The following is a 12,479-nucleotide window of genomic DNA, read 5'->3' as shown; positions in this document are numbered from 1 at the left end:
AGATATAAGCATATCAGATTCCCAGGATTTCTGTTTGTTCTTATAGCCCTCAAGATCATTATTTTCCATTTTCCCCACAACACAAGTTATTCTTTCATATAATCTCCCACCTGCATATGCACTCTATATCATTTCAATTGCCTATTCATATGTAAAAGCAGAGGTTACTTATGTAAAGCATATTTAATGATATGAGAAAGCAACTAAATAAAGAACACCAAGAACCAATCCATCTGTGAGGGCAAGTACAGACTCTTCTCAAGGTTAATGGCACTGTTCAATTTATGACTCTTCTATTTGGACTCCCAGACATGCAGTCCTTAGGAACTTGTTTCTTTGCTTCCTGTTATTTTGGCTGAACCCAGACTTGTAATTAATTTAAGAATATTACTGTATTTGACCCTTGCTGATATATTTTTCTTCTGAGAAAGAGACTGATGGCTTTCATGAATTTGTACTGAATTTAGCTCATACTAATTCCATGAAGGAAGGAAAGAAGTTTTCTTCATAACATGCTAGTAATCTGCCAGCGCGGTTCAGTAAGTCTGAAAACAGTTCACGAAGACGATGGAGTTTAACTCCAGCTTGGTCTCATGCCTTTGTCTATTTGTTGCCACTAAAGTGTGTCTTTTAGTAGTAATTCATGACTTTTCAAGTGATATCTGTTTTTCAGAAACCCAAGAGGACATTAAATAATGTTATAACTCACAAAATGAACAAATGCACCAAAAAATAGAATTGATATCTGGTGTTACTCTGAAGAGAATATTGTACTCACCATATCCATCTGTTCTGGAGAAGCTGAAGAGAAGGACGCTCTAAAGTAAGGGCTAGGAGCTGAGCTATCAATGTAGAAGACATTTCCAGGAAGCATTAATATCTAAGAGAGTTTATGGAAAATAAGGGAATTACTAAAAGAAAATATAGGTAGATCCAATCTCAGAGAGGGGAAAGCCTTTTAATATTTAAAAACAATTAAAAAAATCATGAGAAAAATCATTTTATGTAAAAAGTCTGTATGTCCTACAATAACATAACTAAAAGCACATAACCTGAAAAAATGTTTATAGTAAATATGGCAAATGCTACCTCTTCTCCATTTAAAGAATACACAGAAACCAAGAAGAAAAACACTCAAATTCCTACTTTGACGGGCAAAGGACAGCTTATAAAAGAAATAGAAATGGTAATAAACATGAATAAATGGTTAACCAAGAAGTTATATAAATTCAAACAATGAGAGACCATTTTTAAGTTACCAAATTTGGAAGTGGCTTTTAAGCTGGGACTTGGATGATAAGTAGGTGATGGCCGAGCAAAAAGTGGGTGAAGAATATTAGGGGGAAGACAGTGTAAAGGCCTTGAGATGGGAAGAAGATTGGTGCAGTCAAAGAACTGAAAGGAGGTAGAAATTTTAATACATAAAGTGAATGAATAAAAATGTTATGTATGTCAAGACGGAGTTGTGTGAACAACTGCTATTCTTGATGTGAGCACTGTGGCAGATGGCTCACTAACTGCGACCTCCATTCCCTCTGTTTCCTGGGTGTACAAATATATTCTGTTGCCCAGGTTCTTTCTCGTTATGTGTGGCCATATGACCGAATCCTAGCCAATGGATGTGAAGTGATGCATGCCACTTCTAGGCCTTGCCCATAAAAATCTCCCCACATGTGATCCATCATGCTCTTTCCATTTTGTAGCCATTGTGGAATCATCCATGTGTTGAAGGCTGAAGAGCAACAAGAAGGAAGGAAGTAGAGTCTCTGAATTGCTTGTTGGAGTAGAGGTGGCTTGCACATCACATCTTTGAAAGTTTTATGTGAGTCAGAAATGAACTTTGATTGTGGTAGGTCTTTGAGATGTTATGTAGTACAATCATGCAATTCAAAAGCATTCATTGTTGTTATGTAGTATACATCTGGGCACTGCCTACTAAAGTAAAGTGAGTTGGGAGTGAAATGGTTTGGGGCACTCTGGGGAAGAGATTTCAAGGCAGAAGACGGGTTTCTGTCCTGATTAATAATCAAATGAAAACCATCATTTCTCCCAATATAGTGGAAAATACTGGGGGTGTATACTATAAGCGAGGAGCTGTAAGAGAAGGAGGGAGTAGTGATAATCTCTTTATAAGACGACCAGAACAACTGGGCTAAAGTTGTAGTTGTAAAGTTGGAGATTATTTAGAAAAAGAAAGGCTACATGCAGCAGGATATATGGGATAGATGGAGAGCACCAAAAAAACTATGAGAAAACCTGAGGTCTATGTCCTCAGCACCTACCTCAGAGATACATACAGATAGCCACTTATCAAATGATCCTGATGATAATGGCATTGACAGAAAGGCAAAGAAAACACAACATTGATTTATTATACTAAAATGTATTTCTTTGAAATAAGTCAGTATTTACTAAGTACCTGCTGTGTAGAATTAGTAGGATTAGAACAATGAATAAAGCGTGAGTCCTGCCCTCAAGTAAGATGGTTAGAGAGGATGCATGACTCAAAGTCCAGGTAGTCAGCTCCCAGGTCTAACCTCTAGATAGCAATTTTCTAGCGTCCAAACAACCTCATCTCTTATGTACTAGCATGGTCCTGTGCTTGCATCAACACAATCTGTTCGCTCGTAATTATTGCTTCAAAACAAAAGCGATCCTAGAAACAGATCTTGGTATTTACAAAAGACTGGCAAATGTGCCAAAAGCATTAATTCATGGAGAAAGGATAATTTATTGGGTAAATTGGACAGCTACACAGAAAAATATTTAGATTTTCCACCTTAATCAATGCCCCCAAATGATAAGTAAGTAGATTTAAGGACAAAAGGAGAAAAAGAAAATCCTGGAAGAAATCCTTACAGGCCAATTTTAAGTGAAAATAACAGGATACAAACTTTTCTGTGTAATTTTAACCATGGAAAATAACTGCACAGCCAAAATACTACATGTAGATGAGCTCTTCAAGAAAATATACTACAAATGGCCACAAAATCGGGGTGGTGAAATGATGGGCTACTTAAACATTTTTCATTATACTGTTACGAATTTCCCAAGTTTGCTAGCATGCTTTACTTTCTTAAATCAGAGGGGAAAAGCCCTCTGCTCTTAGTCGCTAAACTAACCAGTAGCTGAGATGAACGGCTGTATTTCCATTAATGTAGACCAGAAGAAGAATTATGTAACTCAAAAATCTATTATGATTTTAACAATGAGACAATATTATTAGAAATATTAGATATAGAAATATCAGATAACATCTGATATTAAAATATTATGGGTTGGGATGGAGGGCAATGATAAACACCTCTCTTCATTTTTATTTTAAATGAAAAATCACTTTAAAGAAAAAGTATAACCCCCCCCATTTTACCTCTTTCTTAATGGCTTTTTCTTCAATCAGTTGTTTTATATCAGAAATGCCCTTAATTTTAACCCATAAAAACATTCCAGCAGCAGGAACATGCCATTCTGCCAAACCTACAAACCAAGAAAGAGAATATCTGCTAAAGTCATTTTTGATGATATCAAATATATCAATTAATGACATAATCGCAGTAACTGTCAACTAGTATATCCAAAAAAGTTCCTTCGGGGATAGCATTTTTAAAACATAGAATTTAATGAGTCCTGAAAATTGAGGTTGAGTTTATTTCAAAAGTAAGAGAGTAGGGGCAGCACCTGGGTGGCTCAGTTGGTTTAGTGTCTGCTTTGGGCTCAGGTCATGATCCCAGGGTCCTGGGATCAAACCCCGCATCGGGCTCCCTGCTCCGCGGCAAGCCTGCTTCTCTCTCTCCCACTCCCCCTGCTTGTGTTCCCTCTCTCACTGTCTCTCTCTGTCAAATAAATAAATAAAATCTTTAAAAAAAATAAGAGACTGGGGTGAAGGGAGAGAGGGAGACTCAAGTATATATTTCCAATTCCAAATATATACTCAAGTATATATTTCCAATTCCCAAGTCAGTCTTAGGGTAGTGCAAGGAATCTAAGGCCTGTGTCTACTTCCCTTAGTTAGAACCATACCGAAGCCAACTATGGCTCTTTTAATTATAGGAGAAGATTTTTCGACTCCTTCTAGATTCTTCCAGTGCTTCAATAAATTCTGTCATTTATACAATAGTTTTGAAGTCCAGTGGATTAGAGTTTTTATCAGAATGTAATAGATTATGAAAAGAAGTACTGAAAATTCAAGAGTTCCAGAAGTATTGGTAGGCTTTATGTTTCATTGAGTATTAGGATAGAGAAACCAAGAAGAAAGGACAATTATTTTGATTTTAATTATCTTTTAAAACTTGCTGTTGATTAGAACCTATTATTTTTTTAAAGATTTTATTTATTTATTTGACAGAGAGAGAGCACAAGCAAGGGGAGCATCAGGCAGAAGGAGCGGGAGAAGCAGACTCCCCGCTGAGCAGAGAGCCCGAGGCGGGACTCCATTCCAGGACCCTGGGATCATGACCTGAGCTGAAGGCAGACACTTAACCAACTGAGCCACCCAGGCGCCCCTAGAACCTGTTCTTTAACTCCACTGTACAAAGTGGTAGAATAGTACTCTTATTAAAAAGAATTCTATATTTACCAGAAATTTATAGGGAACAAAATATGACAGAAATAAGGAACTGATTTTTTTGTTTACCATTATTCACCCCAAAAGCTTTTTCTTTTCTTTTTTTTAAGATTTTATTTATTTATTTGACAGAGAGAGAGACAGCGAGAGAGGGAATACAAGCAGGGGCAGAGGGAGAAGGAAAAGCAGGCTCTCCACTGAGCAGGGAGCCCGATGCGGGACTCGATCCCAGGACGCTGGGAACATGACCTGAGCCGAAGGCAGATGCTTAACAACTGAGCCACCCAGGCGCCCCACCCCAAAAGCTTTTTTAATGATATAATTAAAACCACATAATTCATTAATAGAAAATTAAATCTAAATCATCCTGCAATCAAATTAGCAATAGGTATTATTAGAGAGATAAATCATGCTAATGATTAGAATGCAAGTAATTTGTAATGAGAGAACTGCCTTAGATTGTACTATTTTGTTTTTATATGGTCTAATTAGAAAAGGAGCATACTGTTTGACAATTCCTCTGCTGTTTGGGGGAAATTTTGAAGTAACTCTAAAATCTTTTGAGTATAGCCATCATTTGGCTTTAAGTTATTGCTAGCTGATTTTCAGGGTCCTGGGATCGAGCCCCGCTTTGGGCATCGGGTTCCCTGCTCAGCGGGAAGCCTGCTTCTCCCTCTCCCAGTCCCCCTGCTTGTGTTCCCTCTCTCGCCGTCTCTCTCCTGTCAAATAAATAAATAAATAAATCTTAAAAAAAAAAATAAAAGGTCTTTTCCCCCCCTTTAAGCCACAAATTCTTTGCAGCGGACAGGTAAAGCAGAGATAGATAGAACAGTGCCAGGGTTTGCAGACTGTTACTTCTGAGATTGCTTATAGGGTCACATTACCTGACAAGAATACTCCTGGACTCTTGTTTCTCATCTCCCAATATTATTTTTTTATTTTTAAAGATTTTATTTATTTATTTGACAGCGAGAGACACAGCAAGAGAGGGAACACAAGCAGGGGGAGTGGAAGAGGGAGAAGCAGGCTCCCTGCAAAGCAAGGAGCCCGATGCGGGGCTCGATCCCAGGACCCTGGGAACATGACCTGAGCCGAAGGCAGATGCTTAACAACTGAGCCACCCAGGCGCCCCTCATCTCCCAATATTATTAACAGTAACTGTGCAGTGTTACCCGCCACCCCCCCCGCCCCATGAAAGTGCTGGTGTCTGTCACAGGACAGGATGATGCTCCACTCACCACTTAGCCATTTGTCTGCAGCTGCCAGTAATGCATCCCTCTGGTTCCTATAGAAATCAGTAACCCTAGAAGAAGAACACAACGAAAGGCATGCATTTGGTTCATTGACTGAAGAAACCAGAAGGAGTCCAGTCTATAAGAATCTGTTTTCTATCTTGATTAAAATGTGGAATGCTTGAAAAAGGAATAGAGCATGTTTATTTGACCTGTCTGGTGGCAAACTTTTGACCATTGTGTTTTTTTCGTTTATTTTGGAATAATTCCAATGAAAATTAATAAAATTAATAAAGGGAAGCCTATTTCTATGTAAAATATGGAAGCTAACATGCAATACCTCTCTACATGAGCCAGGAAACCCTCTTCTCCCCATTGGTGTAGAAGCTGTGATACCAGAAGCTAGAAGAGATAAGACACAATAACACACGTCATGGTTCACCCTCTAAAATGTTTTTTTTTTCTTTTCGAAGCATAAAAAGCAAATCACTCTTGATTACCTGTAAACCACCACAAGAAAATATAACAAGCTGAACCAAGATTTACAGTGATTTATAATAAATGTTAATAACAATGACAATAAAATAACAAATACTTATGTAGTACTTGCTATGTGCCAGAAACTACTGTAATATATTAATACATTTTAGATAATTTAATCTTTGTAATAACCTAATTAGGCTATCATTTCTATTTTACTGATGAGGAAACCAAGGCACAAGGGTTAAATGAACTTTCCCAAGGTCACCCTGTCAGTGAGACACAGAGCCTGGATTCAAGTTAGACTGTCTAGCTCCAGATCCATGCCATTAGTTACCATACTATATCGCTTCTCTAAATTTATTAAAAAATGCATAGTAGATATATGCTGTATAATATTTTCAGTGATTTTTCTATATAAAATGGAAGTTCTAAATGTTATAAATGGATAATGAAGTTTTGTTGATAACAGACACAAAAAATATGGGAAAAAACCCCCAACTTGATAAAACATGGGGACATCTGTACGCTGCAAAGTATCACTAGGTTAATTCAATTCTCATCTGCCTTTTACAGTAAACATCCACGGCATCTGATCTCGAGATTATGTATCAGTGATTTCCCTCCCTGCCACCTTCACTCAGGCTTACTTGCTAACATCTATTTTCTATTCTGATTGCTTAAAAAAAAAACCCAAACCCTCCTATTTCTGACATTGTCCTTACCTGTGTAAAAGTGCTGGGGTGCAAGGTTGAAACCTGTGTGTGTAAGACAACTCTCTCTATCAAGGCTTTTGGACCGGTTAAAAACCCTATTCTCAACCTACACAAAAAGAGAAAAGGCCTGGGTTAACAATGAATACGTGTCACCATACTGATTTCATTAGGAAGACAGTTGTGACCTGGGGACCTAGACGATTAAAACACTCTACTAAAACTAGCTACTTGTTATTTAAAATTCAAATTTAAGTGTACATTTAAAATAGAATGCAAGTCTAAGTATTCGAAATGTGTTCTTTCATATATGAAACCCAAAACCTGACCAGTCCCATTCCAACTTTAGATTAATGCCCAAATACCTTTGATTACTGGAGATGAATAAAGAAAAGGCATATATTACTACTAATAATCAAACTGATGTTTTAAAGTAAGTAGGAATACTAGCATCTTAAATGAGAATTATTTGGACTAAAGGACACTCAGGTACAGTCTATCTTTTTTAGATCTGGCCGTAAATTAAGACACAAGGCCTTACCCAGAGGAGAGGACTTTTGAAAAAGAGTCAGCTCTGATGACACGCCCATCAATGTCCATGGAAAGAAATGTTGGTGCCCAGGACTTGAAATGGAAAAAACACATATTGTTGGTTTCAGAACTCTGTTTAGTGACTATAATTATTTTGTGTAGGGAATGGAGAGGGCATAGATTCCGATAGCAGTAACACAACCATCTTCTCTGTTACCTTAGTCTCAACCCTTAAAATGGAATAAGAAACCGAGATGCATGATCTTTTATGAGTACCGGCCTAGCTTCACAGCTTTTCTGCCAAAAACATACAGAAGAATTTACTCATTTGCTTAAGATGCTATTATTATGAATTTAGGGAAACCTCAAATGGGCCCTCCAAGGCTCAAAGGTTGAGATCCAGGATTAATAGATTTAGAGGAAGGGTTCAAGAAAACCTCATTTGGATTAGATCAAAATGAAGAGGGCCTGCAGCATTCAGGATTGTTTTGAGAGAGAATGCTGATCCTTAGAACAGCTAGAAAGACAAAACAAGATGAGGAATGTAGTCAATCTGCAGTATGGACCTCAATATTTCCTTCAAAAGGAGATGCACAGAAGAAAAGAGGCCAGGTCGTGCGGAGGGTAGGGAGTAGGTAGGTAGACGTGATATTCAGCAAACTATACAGAAAAATCAAGAATATTTGTTTCTTTTCAGTAGATTTAAAGGAAGCATTGAATCCAAGTAGATGTTCTCAGCAGCTCCGAGAGCAAATAAAGAAAGTGTTTGATTTTGAAGAATCAGGCATTGGGAGTCTGTACCACTGCTGCTGTCTATTGGGAGATGGTGATCGTGGAAAGTGGCATGCATATATAGTGAAAAAGAACCTAAAAATCCCTTATTCTGCAGGTAAGATCCAGGCCTTCAATGACAGGGATGGTAAATAGGTGGCATTCTGCCAGTACGGCTTTCCCCTATGTCTGTAACGGACACCGCTAACTGAGCACGACCATCTTCCTCTTTCAGATCCTTCTCAGACATCACTCCAGCCAGCCACTGCCAAGAGATTATAGCTGACACCTACTTCACATCCCTGGTATGATGTTTAAAAAACTATGAACTAGGATCTGAAGTTCAAGAAGACCATCAGCCCCTGACTCACTCTGTTTGTCCAAATGCATGGTATAGAGCACTAGCTCCTATTTTAAAGGTAAGTCATTTCTGGAAAAAGCAGTAATACCAGACATGAGAAGTATTAATTCCATGATAAAACTGAAAGACTAAAGACTGAAGTGGTAGCAAATTACTACTAATTTTATTTAATTTCAATGTAAAGATAAATTAGCTCTGACTCAGCAGCCAGGTTAAAGTCAAGTCAGTGTAATCACTTACAATTTATCTTCTAATTGTGAAATAAGTTCACATCATCACTTACCTTGCTGAACTGGAGAAAATAGTAAGGATCATCTTCTATGATGAGGAAATCATATTTTCTTGCGAGCTAAAAAAGGTTAAAGTAGCATATTTAATTCTTAAGAACTATCTAAGCTGAAAATCACTTGGAATCATAATTCTTTGTATTCATTTATTCATTCAAGAAACTACTGAGTGCCTCTTTCCTAGACAATGAGGATACAGAGATGAACGAGGCACTCACTGAAGGCTCTTGTTCTCATGGAACTTACATTCTAGGTTCTGAAAGACAATATACATAAGCCAATGGATAATGAAGAGAAGAAATATAAGCAGGAGGTTTTAGGGGCTAGGCAGGGTGATAAACAGGGTGATATCTGAGGGGGAGAGAGAGAGAAAGAGGGTAGCTGTTTCAGGCTGAATCATTGGGAAGCCCTTCCTGACAAGATAACACAAGTGCTCAGCATGACAAAGTGGCCTGCAGCAAGAAGGAGGTAAGAGACAATAAGGCCTGAGACTAGACTACCAGGTCACATAGCTTTGTGAGGCAGATGAAGGAATTTGGATTTTATTTTAATTGAAAAGGGAAGCCACTAGAGGATTGTGAACAGGAGGACCATGAGACTGGCTTTACATTTATATTTCAGAGGAGGGAGGGAAGGACATGACTGGCTGCTGTGTGAAGAATGATTGGTTGGAGATCGAGAGTGGAATGCAGCAGGGGTCCAGCATGGAAACTATCCTAGTAGACCAGTGAGGAAGGTGGTAGCTGGGAAGACGGTGACAGTAAGCGCAGAGGAGAGAAACTGGTGGATTTGGATCCATTTGGTAGTGGAGTCCACAGGATGGGCTGGATGTAGGGGGTGAAGGGGGAGAGAAGGGAAAGAGAGGAATAAAGGGTGACTGTTCATAGTGGCACTATTTACAGCGATAGAGAATGTGAGGGGTTGTGGATTGGAGGTTGGGTGTGGCTGGACTAAATCAAGAGTTCCATTTGGCCATGGTAGGTTGGAAATGCCCATTAGACATTCATGGTGGATGTTGGAAACAGAAGTTGGATGGAGGAGTTGGAAACAGAAGTGCGGAGTTCAGGGGAAATTTAGAATGGAATTTATAACCATACAACTGGATGAGACTATCTGGGGGTAGTATGTAAATAAGAGGAGAACTCCGGACAGAACTCTGGAGTATGTGAAAAATAAGACAATATTTTGACACATACACACATAAATAAGTGAAAGAAACTGTTTGAAATCTTTCTTTATGATTCCACTACACATTCTATATAGTTTAATATGGCTTTGGTACTTATATTAAAAAGCTATTTGTAGCAAAAGTCTATGGAGCACAGTCAGGTACATAAAAGAGACTTTACAAAAGGCACATTTCTCTCTTATTTTTCAAAGATTTTTGTACTGCTATGTATGTGTTTGATATTAAAAAAAAATGTTTATAGTGAAAAGTTTAGACATCGTAGTCAGGTACCTAAAAGAGACTTGACAAAAGGAGCATGCCTCTTATTTTTAAAGAATTTCTTTGTAACCTGAAATGCGAAGGAGTAGGAAAGAGAAGAGAGAAGTTGAAAATATAAATATAAATAATGAAAATCAAACGGGGTTTGATTAAATAACCTCATAAAATTTAACATTAGGTAAAAAATGCTATTTTTTTAATGAAAATATCAATTAAAGGAAAAGAAAAATCTCATAGTTAACTAAGGATGGAGTAATTTCTTATGTTACAATTTATTAGGACCCTCAGGCATAGATGACTTCCTTTTATTAAAAACTATCTTCCTTGTAATAATAAGAAATAAGAAAGGGAGCTTGCACAGTACTCTTCTCAAAAGTCAAATAAACAAGAACATTGCCACAGAACACATTCTTTTAAAATACCTCATAGATTTCCTCCTTGCGATTACTTGTTAATGAGTTTCCAGTAGGGTTGTTGCCATTTGGAACAGTGTAAAGAAACTTGGGGGTGTTTTTCTTGGGGTTCTTTGAGTTTTCTGGTTTCCATTTGGAAAGTACTTCTTTGAGGGAGTCCGGAATAATCCCATATTCATCACTGGCAACATTAATGATGTTGCAGCCCAGTGGCTTCAGCTGTTGAGCACAAATAAAAAGAAAAGCCCAAGATTCAGACATGATCACAAAATGTGTCATTGGTTCTTCTTCTACTAACCAAGAATGTTACCATTTATACCCTTAAACATAGAAACCTGCACTCATCTCTACACTCCAAGGGTTGAGTGTATATTCTCATTTTATTGTTGCCCTGGGGTAGATTCCATTACTGTTCAGAAATATGCCCTGTCAGTTCTCAGAGGAAAGAGTATATGCTTCCTTGCTCATATATGTCAGGATTGGCAATACTGTCTTGCTTTGGCCGGTGAACTGCAAGCAGAAGTGATGCGTGTTTTGTTCAAACAGAAGCTTTAAAATCCAGCTTGTAGCTCTCCATTTCCTGTCTCCCTTCGCTCTAAGACTGGCAATGCTCCAGGTAGAGGCTGCTTCTCTCAGCTTGGGGCTTGGGATGGAGATGACCCGGAACAGAGAAGCTGTGTGGTCGATACGTGGAGTGTGAGAGCAAGAAACTTTCTAGCCGTAAGCCGTGGAGATTGGAGTGGGTTGTTATACTGCATAACCTGGCCTCTTCTGACTGAATTAGCTTTAGAATTAGGATTAGAACTGGTTCAAAAAGTACATGTTCGTTAACGAACGCTTCTCTTGACAAAGTTAAACACAGAAAGCATCTTTTATGCTAATACCTAAAATGGTTACAAGCCGAGGTGATCTTCAAAATATTTAACAGGTGGTAGAACACGGGTACATCAGAAACAGCACCTGACTGGAATAGAGTCCTGGGGGCCCCCTGCATTAATTCTGTATCATGGGAAGTTCCGGGTGGTCTTAGGAGAGGGGCCAGGGGGACCAGGGTGGTGATGGGCACGGAGGGGAACAGGGCAGCAGCTTAGCAAGGAGTATGGAGGTAGTCTGTATTTACCAAAGGCTAAGCCTGAAATCACAAGCAGTGGCCTTGCTTATAGACGTAATTTTATAAAAATCTTGGCGAATCTTTTTTTTTTTTTTAAAGATTTTATTTATTTATTTGACAGAGAGACACAGCCAGAGAAGGAACACAAGCAGGGGGAGTGGGAGAGGGAGAAGCAGGCTTCCCGCAGAGGAGGGATCCCGATGCAGGGCTCGATCCCAGGACCCTGGGATCATGACCTGAGCTGAAGGAAGACGCTTAATGACTGAGCCACTCAGGCACCCAAAATCTTGGGGAATCTTATTCTTGGATGAACATAAAGAAAAAAATTGGAACTTTAGAAATAACAATAATTTGAGTGAGGGTCTCAGAAGAAAAATTTTTCAAAGGATAAGCACACCCTCTTTTAGCAAATGTGGAATTATGTACTAGGTGGGAATAATCCAGACAAATTTATGACAAATTTAAAAGTTCTTAGGCTGAAAAAGCACATCTACCACGAATAAACAAATTAATATTGGGCCATGGAATAAACACATATTGCTTACTAGCAAATCTCATAGCCTGACACA

At 38.4% G+C, this 12,479-nt stretch overlaps 1 protein-coding gene across 1 annotated transcript; it reads right to left on the bottom strand.

The window, feature by feature from the left end:
- Window positions 1–736: 736 nt before the first annotated feature.
- Window positions 737–11,075, bottom strand: LOC102740048 (kynurenine/alpha-aminoadipate aminotransferase, mitochondrial). The gene is made up of 8 exons (XM_081810727.1): window positions 10,809–11,075; window positions 8,936–9,001; window positions 7,531–7,613; window positions 7,002–7,098; window positions 6,137–6,198; window positions 5,803–5,867; window positions 3,371–3,477; window positions 737–880 (listed from the first exon to the last, which is right to left on the bottom strand). Exons 1-8 carry the CDS (start codon window positions 11,058–11,060, stop codon window positions 752–754), a joined length of 861 nt encoding a protein of 286 aa, XP_081666853.1. The 5' UTR covers window positions 11,061–11,075; the 3' UTR covers window positions 737–751.
- Between the last annotated feature and the right edge of the window lie 1,404 nt (window positions 11,076–12,479).

Source organism: Leptonychotes weddellii, unplaced genomic scaffold, assembly GCF_054177405.1.
Source record: "Leptonychotes weddellii isolate Sample4059 unplaced genomic scaffold, ASM5417740v2 HiC_scaffold_3522, whole genome shotgun sequence".
Lineage (NCBI taxonomy): Eukaryota > Metazoa > Chordata > Mammalia > Carnivora > Phocidae > Leptonychotes > Leptonychotes weddellii.
This window is presented reverse-complemented; position numbering and strand designations above follow the sequence as displayed.